The sequence below is a fragment of the Crinia signifera genome, chromosome 6, assembly GCF_055691185.1.
Source record: "Crinia signifera chromosome 6, ASM5569118v1, whole genome shotgun sequence".
NCBI lineage: Eukaryota > Metazoa > Chordata > Amphibia > Anura > Myobatrachidae > Crinia > Crinia signifera.
The window spans coordinates 173,259,710-173,281,886 of record NC_139222.1 but is presented as its reverse complement, the minus strand read 5'-3'; the positions used below and the strand labels follow the sequence as shown (position 1 = coordinate 173,281,886).

Genomic DNA, 22,177 nt, shown 5'->3' with positions numbered 1-22,177 from the left:
TGTGGTTGAGCCACCAAGGAGCAACAGAGCCACCAATCAGATTCCTATCGGTCAATGATTTAGTTCCATACAACTTGCAGCTTCCTAATAGCTACAGTATTCAAATATGCCATAAAAGACCGTGATGACAACAAATAGCTGGGTATATTGGGGCAGATGTATTAAGCCTGGTGAAGAGATAAACTGGAGATAAAGTGGAAGGAGATAACGCACCAGCCAATCAGATCCCAACTGTCATATTTCAAACACAGCTGATTGGCTGGAGCGTTATCTCTTCCAAGTTATCTCCACTTTATCTCCAGTTTATCTCTTCTCCAGGCTTAATACATCTGCCCCATTGTCCCATGCGGCCGTTGTGTGACCATGGTAGTAGTAGTAGTACTTTACACTAGAGTCCAATGAACATATTGTTATTAATGTTGTACATTGCTAGTCTGCACTGGAGCACATATAACATACTGTATTGCACAATAAAATGCGATGTGACAGATTGCAATTTTGTAGGGAAAGTAAAAATATGTCCTATTTGGGGGCACATGTATGCATGGTTACTGTATATTAGTTAATGTGTCAATTCTACTTACTTTTAGCTGATAGAATATACTATGTCTGGTTGTTGGTCATGTTCATGTGCACTGTGTATATCTTCTCTGTAGTGTAACTATGGATGTACTTTATTGGAATGAATATAATATTCAGTCCATAATTTTGCTGTTTGTATGTATTTAGGTTTTATTACCCAACAAATCTGCATTATACATGGGAATAAGATAGAATATATGGAGGTATTTAATGTATTGTCTAAATCAGCTAAATATGACCATTACCAAACACTAAATAAAATATATTACTGATGTCATGACTCATAAGTAACTTACATTTGTATTTACATCCTACATTATTCAATTCTGTCCAACTTGGTATTTTCCAGAACCCTGGGAGAATCGTGGGCACAAGTAAAGAAAAGTCTTGCGGATGAGGCTGAGGTTCATCTTAAATTTTCCTCAAAGGTAATTCATGCTGGGTTATTGGGGTCTATTCATATGTAAGTATCTGAACATTGCGAGCAGTGGTGTCACAATGGGGGATCGGAGTTGCAGGCCACATCCAGCTTTCGAATACTGAGGGGTAACACCTAAGTTTTAGCTCCTACTCAGTGACTAGAACTGGAAGCTGCACTTTAAATTGATGCGCTGTACCTGGACCCCCCGAAGTTATGAAAATGGAGGTCAGGATGCTTAACCACACCCATGCCACGAGAAGCCATGCCCCCACACTGCAAAGCCATGCCACCTTTTTTGGTATAGAGCATATGGATTGTACTAAATGCACCGGGTGTCAAATGGGCCATGGGGTCACCACTGGTTGCAAGTGTTTATATCAATGCTATATATGTTAGGTCTAAGGTACATACACAAAGGGCATTTTTGCCCAGTGTGTATGCACAGTGATGATATGAAAATCGCCAGCCTGAAAATCACTCAGTGCACACACTGAGCTATTTTTCCCCCTTGCCAGCGATTTTCACAGGGGTGGACAACTTTCCATATCAAGATGCTATGGAAAGCAGTCCACCCCGTCACTCATCTGCTGGTAATACCAGCAGATGTGCGGCGGGTGGCGATGATTTGGGAGCGCGCATCAGTGCTCACCGCTGTCCTGTACACACTGGGTGGCTTTTACGCTAAAAAGCAGCAGGGAGATAAGGGTAGATGAGCGTTCCGATCGATGCTAGATGGTTTAGATTGCTCAGCACAGAGCTCTGCGCCGCTGAGCGATGTCAGGGCCAGTGTAACAGATGAGAACTCTGGCCCTGACCCTGGCGATTAACTTGATTTATCCACCGTACTGGATATTAATCACCAGGGTGATAGCTATTGCTATGCCCCTACACACACAGTGATGTAGGGGCATTTTCTAAGCGATCTAGTAAGATTGTTTAGAAAATGCCCAGGGATCGCTGTGTGTGTAGGCCCCATAAGCTGCTGTCAGCTCAAAATCACCCAGTGTTTATGGGCCTTTCAGTAGACGAAAGGTCCATACACACTGGGCGACTATGCCCAGCGTGTATGGACAGCGATGATGTCAATCACCGCTGCAGGGAAAGCCGCTCAGTGCATACACACTGAGCGGCTTTCCCCCTGCCCGGCGCCAACAGAGGGGGGGAGGATGGCGTTGCATAGTGCAGCGCTATGCAAAGCCGTCCTCAATGCTGCTCATCTGCTGGTATTACAAACAGATAAGCACCTTTCCCGGCGATAATGCGGGAGCGCGTAGCAGAGCTCACCGCTGGGGCATACACACTGGGCGGCTTTGAGCTGAAAGCCGCTCAAACATGCTGTTTTGAGCGGCTTTCAGCTCAAAGTCACCCAGTGTGTATGGGCTTTTACCTATCCAGCAAAGCAGACTAAGAAGCAGGCCCCTCCACAATCCTGGACAGAAGTGTGGTACTCCTAGTAATTGTGTTCTCAGCAAGTATGAGTTAAATAAGAACAGGCTGACAGTGTCATCAGCAGAGCAATGGCTGATTGGGGTAGAAGCGGTGGAGGTAGAGCGTGTCAGGCGGGAGGGAGGCAGTCTGGATTGAAGTGGATTATTGCTCTGATAGCTGCGTTAGATATATAACGTAAACACTGTACTGATATCATGGCTATTGTAAATGGCTCTTGGATAATAATGTTAGGACTAAACCTAAAGTGCAGACAAAGAAAATTGTGAAGTTGGTATACAATGAGGCGCAAAAATACTTAGAAATACAACAAGATGTGGTCTTCTTTTTGCTGTAAGCGATCTTTTTCAATGGATTTTAGGGTCCGAACCGTTTTTTCATTTGCCGGTATTGATCCCAGAAAATAAAACAATAAAGAATATTTTAACAACGTGTATAGTATCTATTGCAGATATTTCTTTCAAATATAAGCAGTGTGTGCGTACCAAACTCACGTTTGTATACGCTGGTGTCAAACTTATCAAGGTATCTTTCTTGGTGGTGTTCAAGAAGCAGAAGATTTTTGCTTGAAGCAAACAGTGATTCTTCCAAGTCGTGCTCAAGAAGAAAGGAGACAAGACAACACAAGTGCAATGTGTAGATCTGTTGTATTTCTACAAGGTGTGTCTAAATGTGTGTGAGGAGCTGAATTAGCATACCTCACTCACCAATAAGTGATGGGAAGAACATATATAAAGGTTTCTTTTATGAAAAGAATGGGCGTACCCCAACTCACGGTATTCAAGGTGTTATTCAAGCATATAAAGGTATCTTTATATCTCCTCAGGTTTTTGTGGGAAGCAGGGGATTATTTTGCTTGAAGCAAAGGGTGATTCTGGCAAGTAGTGCTCGGAAAGGAAGAAAAAAGTGCAATATGTAGATCTGCTGTATATATAGATCGGACGTGCAGAATTATATGTGAGGAGCTAAATTAGCGTACCTCACTCACCAGTGAATGATGAAAAAAAACATATAAAAAGGTTTCTTTTATGAAAAAACTGGGCGTACCCCAACTCACAATAATCAAGATGTTTTTCAAGCGCATAGGGGTGTCTTTTTTGTCTCCTCAGGATATTGTACAGATGTCCCTCGAATGATCTCGGAAAGAAGTTTTGATATACCAAGAATCAGGATTTATCACAACTGTACAATCTTAATTTTAAGATAAGAGGACGTTTATATGAGGCGGGCGTACCAAACTCACACTTTGTGTGCTGGGCCGTCCACACATAAAGGTTTCTTTGGATTCACCAGGGTATAGGGCTGATGTGGAACATATAAAGAGAAAATATATCCCCAATGTAGACACAGCCACAATAAATATAGGTCTAGGTTAAACTAAGGGTACATGGCGTACCTTACTCACCACTTTGGGTGGTGGCACTAAGCCTGTACCCTTAGTTTAACCTAGACCTATATTTATTGTGGCTGTGTCTACATTGGGGATATATTTTCTCTTTATATGTTCCCTGGACAATATATGGCGACAGCACACATCAGCCCTATACCCTGGTGAATCCAAAGAAACCTTTATGTGTGGACGGCCCAGCACACAAAGTGTGAGTTTGGTACGCCCGCCTCATATAAACGTCCTCTTATCTTAAAATTAAGATTGTACAGTTGTGATAAATCCTGATTCTTGGTATATCAAAACTTCTTTCCGAGATCATTCGAGGGACATCTGTACAATATCCTGAGGAGACAAAAAAGACACCCCTATGCGCTTGAAAAACATCTTGATTATCGTGAGTTGGGGTACGCCCAGTTTTTTCATAAAAGAAACCTTTTTATATGTTTTTTTTCATCATTCACTGGTGAGTGAGGTACGCTAATTTAGCTCCTCACATATAATTCTGCACGTCCGATCTATATATACAGCAGATCTACATATTGCACTTTTTTCTTCCTTTCCGAGCACTACTTGCCAGAATCACCCTTTGCTTCAAGCAAAATAATCCCCTGCTTCCCACAAAAACCTGAGGAGATATAAAGATACCTTTATATGCTTGAATAACACCTTGAATACCGTGAGTTGGGGTACGCCCATTCTTTTCATAAAAGAAACCTTTATATATGTTCTTCCCATCACTTATTGGTGAGTGAGGTATGCTAATTCAGCTCCTCACACACATTTAGACACACCTTGTAGAAATACAACAGATCTACACATTGCACTTGTGTTGTCTTGTCTCCTTTCTTCTTGAGCACGACTTGGAAGAATCACTGTTTGCTTCAAGCAAAAATCTTCTGCTTCTTGAACACCACCAAGAAAGATACCTTGATATATTTGACACCAGCGTATACAAACGTGAGTTTGGTACGCACACACTACTTATATTTGAAAGAAATATTTGCAATAGACACTATACACGTTGTTAAAATATTCTTTATTGTTTTATTTTCTGGGATCAATACCGGCAAATGATAAAACGGTTCGGACCCTAAAATCCATTGAAAAAGATCGCTTACAGCAAAAAGAAGACCACATCTTGTTGTATTTCTAAGTATTTTTGCGCCTCATTGTATACCAACTTCACAATTTTCTTTGTCTGTATGGTATTTTAAGTGTGGGTGACACTTACGTGAGTGGTTACATCAGGGCAGCACTGCGCCATATATTATTTCTGTCACTTCCAGTTGTCCAGAGCTAAACCTAAAGTGCATCCATCTATATATACAAAATCAACTGCTCACATTATGTTTGTATATGTTCACCTGGGTGTAGCACAGCGCTCACTAACACTACATCACTACACTGATACTGATACTGCATAGGCGGGCAATGGGGAGGAGGCAGGAGGCCGTAGTTGTCCCTGCTTTTCTCCCCCATCAAGCCTCATTACACCATCCTGAGGTGGCAATATGTTTTGAGAAGCGAAATTGAAAACAACATCCTGCAGTAGTACTGATTCTAAAGGTGCCCATACACGGTGTGATGTTATGGGCTGGATCGCATGCGATGCGAGGGCAGTGCAAAAAGTATGTGCAGTACATACTTTTTGTACTGTGCGATGAGATGCCCGCGGGAGCGCGCATTGCATCGCACGGTGCCATCGCACCGTGTATGGGCACCATAACACTAATCAGGGGCATCGCTGGAGGAATCTTTTACTTCTCCACGGGAAACCCTCCTTGAATCTGAGGAAGCAGTGAAAAGCCCGTCATTGCTTCCTGAAGGTCCAGAGTAAATTGTTTGGTGATGGCCGCTTTTTGTGTGTCATTACTGTTTCTCTTATAATAATTACTAATGGAATGTTTTTTTTAGAAATGTAATGTTTAATGCTGTATACAGTAGCTCATACTTAATTGTTTTCCCTTCTGCATATAGTTACAAAGCGAGGTCGAGAAACCGCTGCTGAATTTCAGAGAAAACTTCAAAAAAGACATGAAAAAGTTTGACCACCACATAGCAGACCTACGGAAGCAGCTTGCCAGCCGTTATGCATCAGTGGAAAAGGTAAGTGGGTCTCAGGGTACTTACCTGGAAATGGCGGAAAAAAACCCACTCACTAAATTGACAAAACCATGTGCACTACAGGGGGGCAGATGTAACATGTGCAGAGAGAATTAGATTTGGGTGGGAGATCTATATTGCAGTGTAAAAATAAAGCCCTGCACAGAAACAAAATACTGTAAGTCACCCAAATCTAATTCTCTGCACAAGTTACATCTGCCCCAGCTGCAGTGCACATGGTTTTGTCCATTTAGGAAGGAATTTGCCTTTGCAAGTGAACCAGAGGCATAAGGGCCACTGTCTCTGTTGTTGTTGTTGTTTTTTCTAGAGCCTTTTGCAAGTAATAGGGCCAGGTTTATTTATTTATTTATTAACAGTTTCTTATATAGCGCAGCATATTCCGTTGCGCTTTACAATAGCAGACAGTGATACAACAAAACAGGGTATTTACAGACAATCAAAATGTAGGAGGGCCCTGCTCGCAAGCTTACAATCTATAAGGTTAACACTAACCATAGTGTGGTACAGGATTACTAGGCTCAACATTCTAGAACATATTTGATCCACAACTCACATTTATTAGGGATTTTTCTACAGTTGTCAGTTGCCAAGGATAGAAGCAGATCTCTGGGCATGATAGAGCTCCCCCTTCTTAGGTGCCCACCCTCGGAGGCTGCCCTGCACCCACCTAGTTGTCTCTTGTGGTGCATGAATGTGGCACTGGGCTGTAATATCATAGCTGTACAGAGGAGAAACTGCAGCTACAGTCTTTTCAATACTAGTGGCCGCCCCTCAGTATGGGGCTACCAGTAGGAAAACACAGAAGGTTTGTTTCTTTTTTTTAATTTTGCAGAATATTCCTGGGAAAACTATAGCAAATATTGTGTCCCCAGGATCAAAGGAGGAAGGACCACAGCAGATACTGTATATATAATACAGTAGGCTGTCAGATTTACAAAGCTCCAGGATGCATTGGAATCATCACCAAAAATGGACCTTTGTCTCTGCATGTGTTTTTTTTAATTATTATAATACATCCTTGCACATTTTTATTAATTATTGCCATTATTAGCGGCAATAAGAAATGATAAATTATGTCTATGACTCGATCTGCCCCAAAATGAGAGATGTTTTAGGTGCCCCTTTAAACCATTGTGTCCTTAGCGATCTCCTGGCATTGTTTAGTGGTAGTACTGGCACTGGAAACAGCACCCAATTCAATTAGCCTCAATATCTTACTGTCTGAGGAAAAGTGTTGTGCCAGGGACTTTTCTGCCCAGGGTTATGTACATTCAAATTCATCTACGGTAACTCTACGATTAACATGCGTTAACCCAAATATTCTGGGATAAGTACCCAGAGCTGTGGCTTAAGGCATTTGCGATAAGGGCAGAAAGCACTCCTTACTGCAGATTTCTGTTCAAGCCTCAGGAGCAGGTGAGCAGAAATCCATGTTACAGTAAGTGCAGCCTGTCAGTTTATTGGGATGTAATTGAATAGCCCTGTGCACTGAAAAGCGGCTAACCATAACATCAAGGCTAATTGAATTTGACATTGTTTAGGTTTGGTCTGCCAAGTACAAAAGACTGCAAACTGTTAAAAAAGGTTAATTGCTCCTAACCATTTTGCTGAAGTGTATACAGTGGAGGCTTCCATTTTGTTCTACCAAATGTAATATACAGGGACACATGTTTCGGTGATTATTGTGTTGTACTAACAAATGTCAAATATCATAGGATTATATACTGTACTGTATGTTGTAAGATAAGTTTAGCAAATGCTTTCACCCAGTTATTTACTTAAATACAAGTTTTCAGATTCATGTTTTAAAATATCCGTCTTTATTTATTCCTGAATATGGAGCGCTTAAATACAATTTTCACTTCAAATCTAATGGCGGTACTTGTGAGTTATCCGGGCGCCCGATTTTTGGTCGTATGCGCATCGCGTCGCATCGCATGGCATCGTATGTTAACCAAATGGCATGCGATGCGACGCGACGAGATGACCACCCGAACCCGATTTTACATCGCATGGCATCGTATGTTATCCAAATGGCATACGATGCGACGCGACGAGATGACCAGCCGAACCCGATTTTACATCGGGTACTATGTAAAGTGATCACGTCGCATCGCATGTTAACCACATGGCATGCGATGCGATGCGATACCACCCGATTTTTGCAGTGTAAAACACCCAAGAAAGTGTCCCAAAAAGTGACACAATGTCAGTCCCATCCCCATTGTTAACACCACTCCACTATCAACGTGAACCCGAAGCGTGGCGAGCGCAGCGAGCCCGCGAGGGGCAGCGGTACGCGTCCTACGACCTTTTCATGCCCTACTATCCACTAGGGCGTGGAGTGAGAATATAATAGTGTGGCGAGCGCAGCGAGCCACCGAGCCCGAAGCGTGGCGAGCGCAGCGAGCCCCGCGAGGGGACACGGATACCTTCACAGGTAAGCGCGTCCCTTCGCGGGCTTCACAGGTGTCCATGGCGACGTGGACACCTGTGAAGCCCGTGAAGGGACGCGCTTACCTGTGAAGGTATCCGTGTCCCCTCGCGGGGCTCGCTGCGCTCGCCACGCTTCGGGCTCGGTGGCTCGCTGCGCTCGCCACACTATTATATTCTCACTCCACGCCCTAGTGGATAGTAGGGCATGAAAAGGTCGTAGGACGCGTACCGCTGCCCCTCGCGGGCTCGCTGCGCTCGCCACGCTTCGGGTTCACGTTGATAGTGGAGTGGCTGTGAGCATCCAATATCATTCATCCATATCATGCATATCTGACACATTAAGGACAACTGAATTAAAGGTAATAACTGTGTAATTAACATAAGAATGAAATAAATTAGAATAACAAATAATCATAAAGCACACAATAATCTCAATCAACATCATGATTTATCAACTAACGTGAGCGCATGCAGAATACGCTCAAATGCATTGTCTCTCGCCAGGCATTTTCGCCACACGAACTCCTGCATATAGGAATCTAGATGATGGCGTGCTGTTCCCCGCTGGCGTTTGTTGCGCCATTTTGCACACCCCCAAAGTCGCTCAATGTTCTGTGTGTGTGCACCAGTCTCTGGGTCAACGAAGTTGAAGCGGTGATTTACCCGCACGTGGCTGTAACCAGCCCGCTCCAGTTCACTGGTTTGGTAGGCGCGCCAGCAATCACTTACGATGGTGCTGCCAGGTGCCACGTGCTGCACAATTGCACCAATGAGAGTGGGTGCATCTCTTTTCGGAACTGCAACCATAAAACAGTCCCCTGTCTCCCGGCACACTCCTCCGAACACCCACTGCTGTGGGAGTACTCTGCCAACATTGGCCTTGCGTTTCACAAAGAGGGTTTCATCAACTTCCACCATTTTCCCTGGGCCTCCAATCTGCTGCTGTGGCTGTGCCATTAAATCACATTGGCATGCCTCCCGCATCAGGGCATTGTAGAAGATGGTGCTTTTATTGCACAGTTTCAAATTTTTGGCACAGAATTCAATTGATGTCAGTTCATCACACCAGCACCAGATAAAGCGCAGGATCGTCATGAAGGGGAGCCTGCACCCAGGATAGAATAGGGAGGCCCGCAGACTCTGCTTTTTGCTGCAGCTTTTAATATAGCAGCGCCATTTGCGCTCTTTCAGGGACAGGCGCATAGGGTGGCCATTTGGGCATGTGGCAGTCAATGGGAGCAGCCCTTTCTCCTGCAGGAATGTGACTGTCTCTTCCTCTGTTTTTGGGAGGCTGAAGATGCCATCAACCACAGCCATTTTGGCAATAATAGTGTAAGGGGTGAAATGGGGCAGGTGTAAAGGGCCAAATGGGGCAATATTGGGGTAAATGTCCAATAATTCACCTCAGTAATATGCGACAATGCTGAAAATCAATTTCTCTCACTCAAACACTTGCTCTCTCCTCTGGAAACTACCTCACACTGATTTTCTGCCAGATGTGCCAGAGGGCGGGTTTAAAAATGGGCGGGAAGTGTAAACATCGCGTCGCGTCGCATCGCATACCATTGTATACCATACAATAAGCATACGATGCGACGAGATACGACGCGATGGAAAATCGCGTCGCATCGCGTCGTATCGTATGCTTATTATAATGGCATGCGATGACCACATCGGGCGCCCGGATAACTCACAAGTACCCTAATGGCACACAGTCCTTTCTGTACAGTACAGTATATACAGTATGAGGTACAGATCCACTCAACATGTCTCACGCCCATTTGTTTTACTCCTGAAAGGCCAGGAAAGCTTTGGCCGAGAGGCAGAAAGATCTTGAAGTGAAAACACAACAGTTAGAAATTAAACTGAGCAACAAGACAGAAGAAGATATTAAGAAGGCTCGGCGGAAGTCAACACAAGCAGGTTTGCATGAGTTATATAACAGTCTTATTACATCATGTGAAGAGTGTCTTCTTTGTTGGCACACAGAAGTAAAAGAAGAAATTATGTTTATAAATTTGTATTAAAATTACAAGAACCACAACAATTTACTCAGGGTCTTTATAGAATACAATAGTGGTGCAATATAATCACAAATTCCCTGAAAAATACCAATTTGTCATCAGAAATACTCCAATAAATTTAAGACAAACAAAAAAATACAAGGACACCGTTTTTAAAAAAATTGCTTTATTTACTTTACACACATCATTTGAGATATTTCAGATATCTGACCGTTTTTAATAATACTTAATAAAAATATTGTAATTTTAATACAAATTTACAAACATCATTTCTTCTTTTACTTCTGTGCGCCAACAAAGAAGACACTCTTCTCTGTCCTCTCTATTTTTGTACTACCCAGTGTCTTTGGCTGCACCCCAACTGAGATCCATAAGATTGGGACTGTCTTGTTTGGGGTTTATACGGGTGCTGTAGCGCCAGCCGGTGCAGATTTATCCCCATTCCCCACAATTAAAGTTATTACATCATGTGCAAGGAGTGTTGCAGGTTCTCATTACCATATGCTGTATGTGCAGTCCTTCCCAGTATCTTTGCTTTATAAGTGATTGTATGCTTGTGTATGTTGTAATACTTTTGGGGTTCCTTCTTTATTCATTTAAACTTTTTTTTTTTGTTGAGTGCTACATTGTACGTCAAGAAATATAGATGAGTTTTCAGTAACTGACCCACTGGAAAATTTTATTTTTTTGTGTACAAGATGAGAAACACTTCCTTAAATGCTCCTTCTAATACCTGTTTTGGTTTTGGCGAAACCACCCTTAAGTGTTTTGGTTTGGTTTAAAATCAATTTGTAAAAAACAAACTAAAAAACAAAGCCATTGATGAAATCGATTAAAAAAAATTCAGATGTGGTTATGTTTCAGCTCATTGAGATAATCATTTCATGCATAGACTGAAATAGAATTTTTCTATCTAGGAGCAAATTTACTGGCATTTAGCAAGGAACAACCCATAGGTCACACAACCCACCCCAACAGACAGTGTAAACTTTTTCATACTGCTCCTGGTGAATGCTACCAAATTTGCCTATAAATCAGTGCGTATCCTATAAAGTGGGGAGGGAGCTAACATACAGCTTGTGTCTGGAGTAGTGTCAGATACAGAGACAAGAACAATAATTATGTCCATGATAGAACTGCTTATCAGCAGGGGCATAGCGAGGGCTGAGCATGAGCTCCGGGCGCTGAAAGATTACAGGGTGCCGGAGCTGTGCCTGCTAGCCCGATACCCCGCCCGCCCAGCTCCTTTATGGAGAGATTGGGTACCGCAGAGCTGTCCCAACCTACAGTTTTCCTGGGGACATTATAGATATAACTGCATATTGTCCGTGCAGGCTGGGGCATGCTCTGTCACTGCTGCTGTGATAGTGGTTTGCAGCGTGGGAGCAGCCCGGTTGGATGGTGATCTGTCTCCATCTGAGAATTCTCCCGGCGGGTGACATCATTCGGCTTCTCCGTCTCTGGAGATTGGCAGTCATCACTCCTTAGACGGTGACCCGCACTACAGCTGACTGCCCATCTCTGAGATGGAGAAGCCAAATGACGTCACCCACCGGGAGAAATCTCGGCTGCAAGTTACCACAGCGTGGCCGAACAGAAGCCAGAGACAAATCACCATCCACCCCAGCTGCTCCCACACTGCAAACCACTGTCACAGCAGCAGTGACGGAGCAATCCCCAGTCTGCAAGGACAATCTGCAGTGTTATGTATAATCTCTCCGTCAAAACTATAGGTAAATTTTGCACAGGCCACCTAGTCTAATGTAAAATAGTAGAAGTGGGTTTATTTCATATAAAGGTACGATCGGTACTACTAATCGGGGGGGGGTCGTCCCAAACCTGCCCTTGCTCCGGGCACCGTGGCACCTAGCTTCTCAGACCTAGTAATGTGCTAATTCCCTCATCTCTCACAGTGGTATGCAGAGTCTGATTGAGGAGCTGGGATTGGTCACAGGTGTTTTGTTACGGCAGTCACACCATTTTGTTACTGCTTGTGTTCTAGCTGGTCTCTGAATGCTACTAGGTGTCTAACTATCCATTGTGCTGGTGTTTGTCAATGGTGCGCACATTCTTATAGTTTGATACATTTCAGGGCTCACTACACTTTACTGGTAAAGGGTCTGCTTTAGGTGAAATCCGGAAGCTTGTTTTGCGTAGGAGTACAGATATACATCACATACTGGATTGAGCATGTACTCAATGCTTTTGCAACTCTGTAAATGAGCCCTATGCACTATCCTCTGCTGTGTCCTTTTTTATGTCACCTCTTATCTATTGCGCCTGCTGTTATCATTAATTTAGATAGGCCATCTTGGTCTAATGCTGCTGCATTATGTCTCATTCATTGTAAGTACTCTCTTGGCATTAAGTCAATATCTAATTCTCTGTGAATCGGCTCCAATAATGTTCCGATGATTGTGAAGTAATGTGTTATCTGAAGATTAATCTGGAGCTCCCAGTACACCAATGTCTTATCTAATGTAATATATATACTCCACACGTCCTCGGTCAGTAGCCGCAATTCCATGGATTGCTGTCTGAGGCACCCCTGGGGCTCTGCATGGAGACAGATCTATGGGACTGTGCTTTTACTTATGCACTTGCTGAGCATGGGATTAGTAACGTTTTATGTACTGCTGTGTATATATTCGCTGCCCTGCTGTAATGCTTGAGTCTTTCTTAGGCCTAATTAGCAGCAATTGTTTGAATTGCTACACACAAGGAAAAAATCTATTCAATGTTGTAAATGAAGGAGTAAAACAATTTGGTGAAAATGTGAAACTATTGGATTTTGGATGTCACAAAGTAACCAAGTAGATTAAACTGGATTATTATTGTGTTTATGGGCCCATACATGGTACGTTTTTGCATTGCGATGCGCACTCCCGTGCATATCACATTGCAAAGTACAAAAAGTATGTGCAGCCCCTACTTTTGGTACTAGATCACATCACATCTAGGATCTTATTCTGGTCCACACACAGTGCTGCAAATTTGTGTGGACTTAAACACCATTTAGGACTAAGTGTGTGGCCGCAGGATGCCTGCCCCCCTCATTCCCCCGCACGGCTGCAAATGGAGGATGATTTGCAGAATCATCCATTCGCAGCCTTGGGTGCGGGGGAGAAATCATTCGATGGTCAGAGACCATCGAATGATTTCTCAAGCGCTCGCAGATCTGAGACACCTCTGTGGTGTCTCAGATCTGCAAGCGCCCTGTGTGGGAAGACGTCGGGCAGCTGACATCCACTTATGTCAGCTGTGAGCCCCTTGCACCCGCTTCCCCGGGCCATCACCATGGGAACTCCCAGCGTTTTCATGGGAACACCCAGGAACCACTGGGCATTCCCATGGGCTATGCCCCCTGCCGCCGCCCCATGCCCGGACTGCTATTTGCGAGTGGGATGGCGAACATGTATTTCGCTGTGCCCGCTGGCACCAAGCGTCTGCGCATACTGTAACTGCACATGCACAGATGCTGAAAATCGGTCGCTTGTGTAAACGCGCAGGAGTCCAATTAAATCAGAATGACACCCACCCCCCAGTTCAAAACGCCTGCTGTTGTAGTGTATCGTATTCAATGTGAACCTTTTAGTACCTTTTAACAGAACCCTCCAACTGTACCGTTTTAGCCGTTACAGTACCGTTTTTTAACAGCCTGTACAGGCTAAAAAAAATTGTACCGATTTTTTTAAATCCCTCGCTGATGGACTCTGGGAGATGTAATTCACTGCTCCCCAGGGAGTGTGGGGGAGCGGCTTGCCAGGACTACTACATCTCCCAGGGTGCACAGAGGTGGGACGTGGGCAGGTCTGCCTCCCACTGCTCAGGGAGAGACTCTGGTTGGCGGACACCCGGGCGTGCACTGTCCCCATGAGAGGCTGCCGCGCTGACCCCGGATTTCACCTCCACACAGCAGCCTGCAAGAAACTGTCACCCAGACCCTGGTGCTGCCAAGACACTGCCGGAAAACTCTGTTGTGGGGGACGTGTGCGAGCCGCTCCCACCTCCAAGGGACCTCTCCCCTCTTGCAGCCGGGACCTGCTTGCCCTCTCTGGGCTTGATTGGAGCCCTGACCCCGCGCACCTCAACGTGACCTACCTGGCCTGGGCGCCGAGTCAGGGGATCCAGGGTAGCAGGGACCGGGGGGGGGGGGGGGGGGGAGGACACAGAGCCTGGCGCTCACGGACCATGCCCCCTTTACAAATGGCCACACCCACTATCTGTGGCCACACCCACTATCTGTGGATTTTTTTAGTTGGAATTGTTGGAGGGTATGTGGAGCATGGAACCTGCTGACTGACAGCAGACATGGCTCCAGCAGAGGAGCTCACACAGGCAAATGTAAGTGCAGGAGCCCCTGGTAGGCAGTGGATTATGGTCACCTCTATGCACACCAAGCCCTCTGTAGGAGCACTACACATTTATAGCAATGGTGCCATCTCCCTGTAGCGTTAAAACTGAGTTGTAGTAAAACATATAGGACAATGATGGCTAACCTTGACACTCCAACTGTTGTTGAACTACACATCCCAGCATGCTCTGCATCAGTTTTAGCATGGCCAGATAGTAAAACTGTAGCAGGGCATGCTGGGATGTGTAGTTCAACAACAGCTGGAGTGTCAAGGTTAGCCATCACTGATATAGGAGCTTATTTATCAATATTTGCAAATAAAATGTAAATCAAAAATATCAATTACATTCTATTGCAATATTTGCAAATATTGTAAGAATGCATTTAAATCCGTATGCCGGGATAAAGCTTGCGAATAAGCTCTGTTCTTGGGAACCCCTCCAAGCACTTCTCAAGTAATTTTTCACACAATTACAGTACATTGAGAATGGACTCTGTACATGTGCCAGCTACCCGCCGTTGTGAACCCTCTCCTCCCCTCCATGCCCTGGATCCAGGGCCAACTCTACCATTAGGCAGCTTTAGGCAGCTGCCTAGGGCGCTGGGATCTGGGGGGCGCCACCAAGTCTGCCTATCAAAAAATTAAGAATGTCTATGAGGATCCTTGTACTTAATGCAGGTGGCGGCTGTGGAACTTCTAAGACATCACCCCCATACTCTCCCTTGAGGCGTACTTTCCTACTTTGCTGCCTTGTACTCTGTTGTGGGTGGCAAAAGGGGAGGATGCGGGGGGCCCTCCAGGGAAAGCAGAAGACTTGCGCACCTCCCTGGGGGGCTGAGAGGACCTCACAATTTTTGAGCCTCCCTATCATTCCGGAATGTTGGGCAGGTATGCCTTAAGGGGTTGGAAAGTGGGTATTGGTGGCAGTATGGGGGGGGGGGGGGGGCAGTTGGTTGAAGTTCTACCTAGGTTGCTGAGATGCCTTACACTGGCCCTGCCTGGATCTGCCTATATATGTCCTCTCTGCTCTGGGCTCCTTCTCTGTGACATGGTCAGCTGAGGTAGCAGTGATTCCCAGCCTGCACCCTGAAGATGGCGTAATAATCGCAAGGCTCCCCCCAGATTTTTTTTTTTTTACAATTCAGCTTTCAAGTATGCATCACAACCATTTTGATTGGGGGGGGGGGGGGGGTGTAAGATATTTCATTTTGGCACCCCTAAATCGCTGAATATGGCCCCCTCAAGGACAGCTGGACTTACCCAACAAACCACCTACTTGATTACAGTGATCTAGCTATCAATGCATACATACACACATACACACACACTCTCACATTTATATAAAAAACAGCATAGAGACCAGTATGGTGAATGCAGATGATAGTGTATTAGAATGCAACGTTAAGGGGCCCATTTACTGTTTATTGAGGTGATGACGACTCAATAATCAGAATTTCTTATAGTACTTGCATAATAAGAAATTTTAGCCCAGATGAATTAAAAACCACATCCAGGAACAGGCACTCGGATAGAAGCCATGCCAGCAATGTGTAGCTACAGTGATCGTATAAGGGATCACATTACGTTATGCTGCATACCTACTGCTGGTGCATGGTCATTAGACAGTGATGCACCAGTAGCTGGTACTGGGAAGGGATCCAGACAATCCCTCTACCAGTTAGTGTAGCCCATAAACTATAATAACTAACCCCATTGCTACTGCAATGGTAAACAGGGTAAGAGCCGCAGATATATGTTATATCTGAGGTGTAATGCCGGTAATACTTTAAGGATTGGCTGGACGGTTATCTCTCCTTATTACCCTTGCATTTATATCTCGTTCAGGCTGAATACATCTGCCTCAGTGTAGTAAGGGCGAGTAGTCCTCCATGACAGGAGCCAGGTTCTGCACTGTAACATTACTTGGGTCACCTGAGTCCTGTAACATTGTATGAGCCGGCAATGCAGCCACAGTAGTCTCCATGGGCAGTTCACAGCTTCCGGACCCCCAGAGTGATGAAAACGGGGATGGGAAACGAAGCCACCCCCTGTCCCACAAAGCCATGCCTCCTTTTCGCTCTGAACTCATGGACTTGGGTGGGCAGCAGCGGGTGACATTTAGGTAAATGACTTCTGACTAAAATATGAAAATGGTGCGAAAACACCCATCTTCACCTTGGTTAAAAAAAATATGCCCCCTTAGAGTAAATTCACAGCAAAGTAAACAATTCCCCACATATTGGTCTGCATATTAATTTTTGCGCTTTAGTCTTGGTGCCAGGTATGGGTCTTTACAATAAGTTTACACACAATACTCCCTGTACCTAGCTTCCCCAGGCCATGCCCTAAAAAACTATTTTAACACCTGTTTCTGTTTAACGCAAATTAATATTTCTAACTAGGATTTTCTTGTTTGCTATAAATACAATCTGATTCTAGGTTGGACTTTTTCCAGAAAAAGATGCCTGTATAATATAACTGCTAAACTAGTTTCTGCTTTCCTTGCATATTAGCATACTTTTGGCCTAGTGAATGCATACTGTAAGCTGCATCTCATGAATATTAGTTCTTTAACCCACATTATACAGCTGCATGGCCTTTATGTACTGTAGGTAACGTCATGTGAGGTCTGACTTTTATAATCCTTAGAACCTCTGTTACATTTATCACATAGTCAGCTTGTATGTTGTAGTACAGTAAGTACTTATCACCAGTGTATTACAGCTATTGTTACTCAGAGTCTCATTTCTCAAGAACATTGTGTATCCTTTAATCATTTACATCAACATAAAATATAAAACATGGAAAAGAAAAACTAATTAGAAGGAAGTTAATGATGTCATTTACTTGGCTTTAATTATACCCATTATGTGGAAATGCCTGAACAACTTTCATTTCATACAAATTGCTATCAGGGGTGTATTTATTATCATCTTTACTGTACAACCATAATAACTGTATTCATATAATAATAACACCGTGATATCTGTTACTTGTTTCTGGTATATAGATTTTTGTGCAGCCTGTGCTGCGGGGTCGGTACGTACAGACTGTGCTGGGGGAGGCTGGTGCAGCTTGTGCTGGGGAGAGGTTGGTGCTGTCTGTGCTTGGGGGTAGGTTGCGGCCTGTGCTAGGGGTAGGTTGCGGCGTGTTTTTGGGGAGAGGCTGGTGTGGCCTGTGCTGTGGAGTCGGTACGTACAGACTGTGCTGGGGGAGGCTGGTGCAGCTTGTGCTGGGGAGAGGTTGGTGTGGCCTGTGCTTGGGGGTAGGTTGCGGCCTGTGCTAGGGGTAGGTTGCGGCGTGTTTTTTGGGAGAGGCTGGTGCGGCCTGTACTGGGGAGAGGCTTGTGCGGCCTGTGCTGGGGAGAGGCTGGTGCAGCCTGTGCTTGGGAGAGGCTGGTGCCAGAGAAAGATTTTGACCTCATGGGGTCCTAGGCAAGATACCAGTTTGAGGCCCTTCTCAAACAATCCATAGCACTAGATTTTTGTTGCTGATTGCAGCCAGCATCAATAGAGTACCTTGGCATGCGCACAGATAAATGCTCAGCTGTGTGAACATTGGCATTGCGTACACATCTGACTCAGGCTCTAGGTCTTTTGGGAGAAGGCTTACTACCTGTGCCACATTCATAGTAAACTGTGGCTGCCCACATACAGTGGATGAAGCCATTTGCTGTGTTCAAATACTGCATATTTTATCCTATCAATGAACATCAAAGAAACTCCCCTGGGAGTAATTGGATGGCCAGGATATCTTTTTGGGGCTCTTTGGAACCTGATGGGCTCTGTGCTTGGATACGGTTACAGTATATGTGATGGATATGTAAAGCCCCTATTATCAGTTACTGGAAAGTGCAGTAAGCACAATACAAAAAAGCTACTCTTTCATTAATGTAATGCACACTCAGAGACATCACCACACGGTTGTGCCTAATTTCTAGAGCTAGTCTCAGGTTTTAATAATTTTTCCTATGATTATTTTGATTATTAACCAATCGGTGGCTCCTCAAGGTGAGGAGGAGGTCCATGTACAGTCCCGCGAGGGGACGCGCAATACATGTAAAGCAATCCGTGTCCGCTGGCCTCGCTGCGTTCGCCACACTATCTAAAATCAACTCCACGCCGACGTGGATAGTGGGGGTATGAAAAGGTCAGAGGACGCGTACCGCCACCGCTCGCCATGCTTCGGGTTGGCGTTGATAGTGGGGGTGGCGTTGCCAATGGGGGTGCATTTAACATTAAAAGCACCCATAAGGGTGCTTGTACAATTAAAAATCGCATCGCATTCCGCTATATTGCATGCAATGCGATTGTATAAGATGTAATACAATCAAAATCGGGGGCGCCGTGCTAGGAAACAAGTACCAAAGGAGTATTTGAAATGTTATAAAGTGCATGATAATTTGTGTGGTGCCAAACACCCAAATGGCTCTGGCAGGGTAGCAGATGCTTTTAATGGGGAAAAGGGTTTGTGGTAAATAAACCCTCGGCTCCCATAACCTTACGTACATTACCCTAGCAGGATGTGCAATATTACTATTACTCAAAAATGAATAGCTACTATTAAAATATAAATATCTTAAATATCGGGGGGGGGGGAGTTAATAAGTCACACAGTAGCGCTGGTTCTTATCAGGGGGACCCTTTTAGTTCATTAATTGGGTAGAGCTGCTGCCACTCAGAGGGAGGAAATGTGTGCCTTCGTAAGTAGGAAACAAAGAAGTGGTATGTAGGGATAATAAATATCACCACCAGGTGCCGCTGCTCCACTCAATATACAAATAGTAGTGAGTCAATAGTAAAGATAAATCTTTATTTTAATAATTTATTTTTCATATATCACAATAAAAAATGCGCATTTCATAAATACACTAAAAAAGGACACACAGGACATACAACATAAAGGCATGGTCTGGCTATGAGGCTTGTTAGGCTGTATTAATGCTATAATGAGACAGTATCAAAAGGCTATCATTGGGCAATATTTACCAGTCACGCATGGGTATATTTATGCTCCTGAGGTGGAAGTCCATACAGGCACTGTTTCCTTTATCTGAGCTCTGTATTATTCCTTTTATAGGTAGTGCTGTTTACTCCCTTCGATAGGGGACAGGCTCCAGGTATAGGTGTCCACCATATGATTTTCAAAGTCTGCAAAGAGATTTTGTACTCCAATTGCCAGGTGACTGGCATTGTGCGTGGCACTAAAGGGTCAGCATTATGTGTGCGGCACTATGGGGGGGGGGGCATTATATATGTAGAACTAAGGGGGGCATTATATGTGGGCAACAAGTATGTAATGCCTCCTGGCAATGAGCATGTAACTACCACTGGCAACGAGCATGTAGTCCCTGTTGGCAATGAGCGTGCAACCCCCCCCCCCCCCCATGTCAAGGAGAATGTAACCCCCTGGCAAGGAGCATGTAAGTCCTGGCATCGGACATGTAACTCCTGACACAACAAGCATGTACGTAAGAACACATTTATGGCATAATATGTAATGGGCATTATGGTGTGTGGCATAATTTGTAATGAGCAATATGGTGTGTGGTATAATATGTAATGTATACTTGTATACACCATATACGTGTGGTATAATGTGTAATGGGTATTTTGTTGTGTGGCATAATTTGTAATGGGCATTACGGTGTGTGGTGTAACATGTAATGGGCATTAGGGCATGTGGTATACTATGTAATGGCTCTTTGACGTGTAATAGGCATTACGGTGTATATTTTTGGCGCATGCCTTCAGAGTGCACTGTCCCTATTTTACAAAAAATTGTCAAGCCCTGGCATTATGTGTAATGGGCATTACTGTGTGTAGCATTATGTGTGATGAGCATTATGGTGTGTGGCATTATGTGTGATGGGCATTACTGTGTGTGGCATTATGTGTAATGGGCATTACAGTATGTGGCATGTGTAATGGGCATTACAATTTACATTTTTGTCCCTGTTTCTAGTATATGTGGGGGAATGATTCATTCTGAAGTGCTTATACATAAATAAGTCACCTATGTAGTTAGCATTTATGCCCAATAGGTGGTGATGGACACGTCCCTCCAATGGTGCACCCCCTAAGAAAATGGGCTGCGCACCCCTATGGTAGCAGTATAAACCCACGTTTCTAGGTGCCACGTTCACACTCTTTTCACAATCTTTCCATATATGGAACTAGACACGCCCTTTGGGTGGAGCATGACACACCCCATCAATGGGGTGCTGTGCAAAATTCTACTACCAACTTTAATCTCCCTGAAACTATATCCCAAAAGTAGGCAAGTATGGTATTACTACACTTTTTTATTTTTCCATTAGCCTTTGTTGCCATCTAGTGGACAAATAGTAGATCAGTAAAACCCTACACATGCTTTAAACAATCTACATGTTGAGTTCTTTGTGTTTCAAATGTTCTAAGCTAAATAAGCATTGTTTTTATCTATATGTAATTTATCATATGTGGGCAAATGTATCCTTAATGTGCAACATTTCTAAATGATTGGATAAGCAATTTTATGGCATGTTTATTTACCAGTTATTTATGTAACGCACACATATTCTGCAGCGCTTTACAAAAAATATTGGAATATTCACATCAGTCCCTGCCCCAGTGGAGCTTACAATCTATACAGTCTTACACACATTCATTCAAGGGTTAATTTTGTTTGTAGCCAATTAACCTAATAGTATATTTTTGGATTGTGGGAGGAAACAAGAGGGTACTTGTGTAGTTTCACGGCGCCACTTACGTAGTCAGCGTAGTGTCCCTGTCAGCATAATGTTCAGGAGGGCAACATAGTTAGCATAGTCGGCATCAGCGTAGTCAGCTTGTGTCTGCGACTGTGTGTACGTTCGCGCCTAACCAGAGCTTACGCAGTTAGTGTAGTCAGTCAGCGTTACGTCATTAGCGTAGTCAGTCAGCATTGTGTCAGTGCTAATTACATTGTGTGGGAACTATTGACCATTTTTTCACCTGCCTGACATGACAGGTGTGAATGTGTTACTGGAACACCCCCAGTATCCATGTCAGCGGTACCGTTCTGTTCATACCCCCACTATCCACGTTGGCGTGGAGTTGATTTTATAAAGGGTGGCGAGCGCAGAAAGCCCCCGAGTCTGAAGCGTGACGAGCGCAGCGAGGGGACGTGTATTCTGCGTCCCCGCGCGGGGCTCGTTTTACACGTGTGCTCACCACTTTCTAAAATCAACTCCACGACGACGTGGATAGTGGGGTATGAACAGGTCGGGAGGACGTGTACCATGCCTGCACGCTACGCTTCGGGCTGACGTGGGGTTTGAGATGGAGGCACTTGCCAGTAGGTAACATGGAGCGCTGGCAAATGCGTCCTTTATTGTGCATGAGACGCACTTGCACCCCCCTTTGTGCATGAGACGCAT

General features: G+C 44.4%; 1 protein-coding gene across 2 annotated transcripts in view; it reads left to right on the top strand.

The window, feature by feature from the left end:
• Window positions 1-22,177, top strand: part of GAS7 (growth arrest specific 7) — a 368,988-nt gene that overhangs the window by 343,355 nt on the left and 3,456 nt on the right. For both annotated transcript variants that reach the window (XM_083148154.1, XM_083148153.1), the window contains 3 exons: window positions 932-1,010; window positions 5,817-5,945; window positions 10,199-10,322. In XM_083148154.1, the coding sequence (XP_083004280.1) occupies window positions 932-1,010; window positions 5,817-5,945; window positions 10,199-10,322 (332 nt within the window). The remainder of the gene's footprint in view (window positions 1-931; window positions 1,011-5,816; window positions 5,946-10,198; window positions 10,323-22,177) is intronic.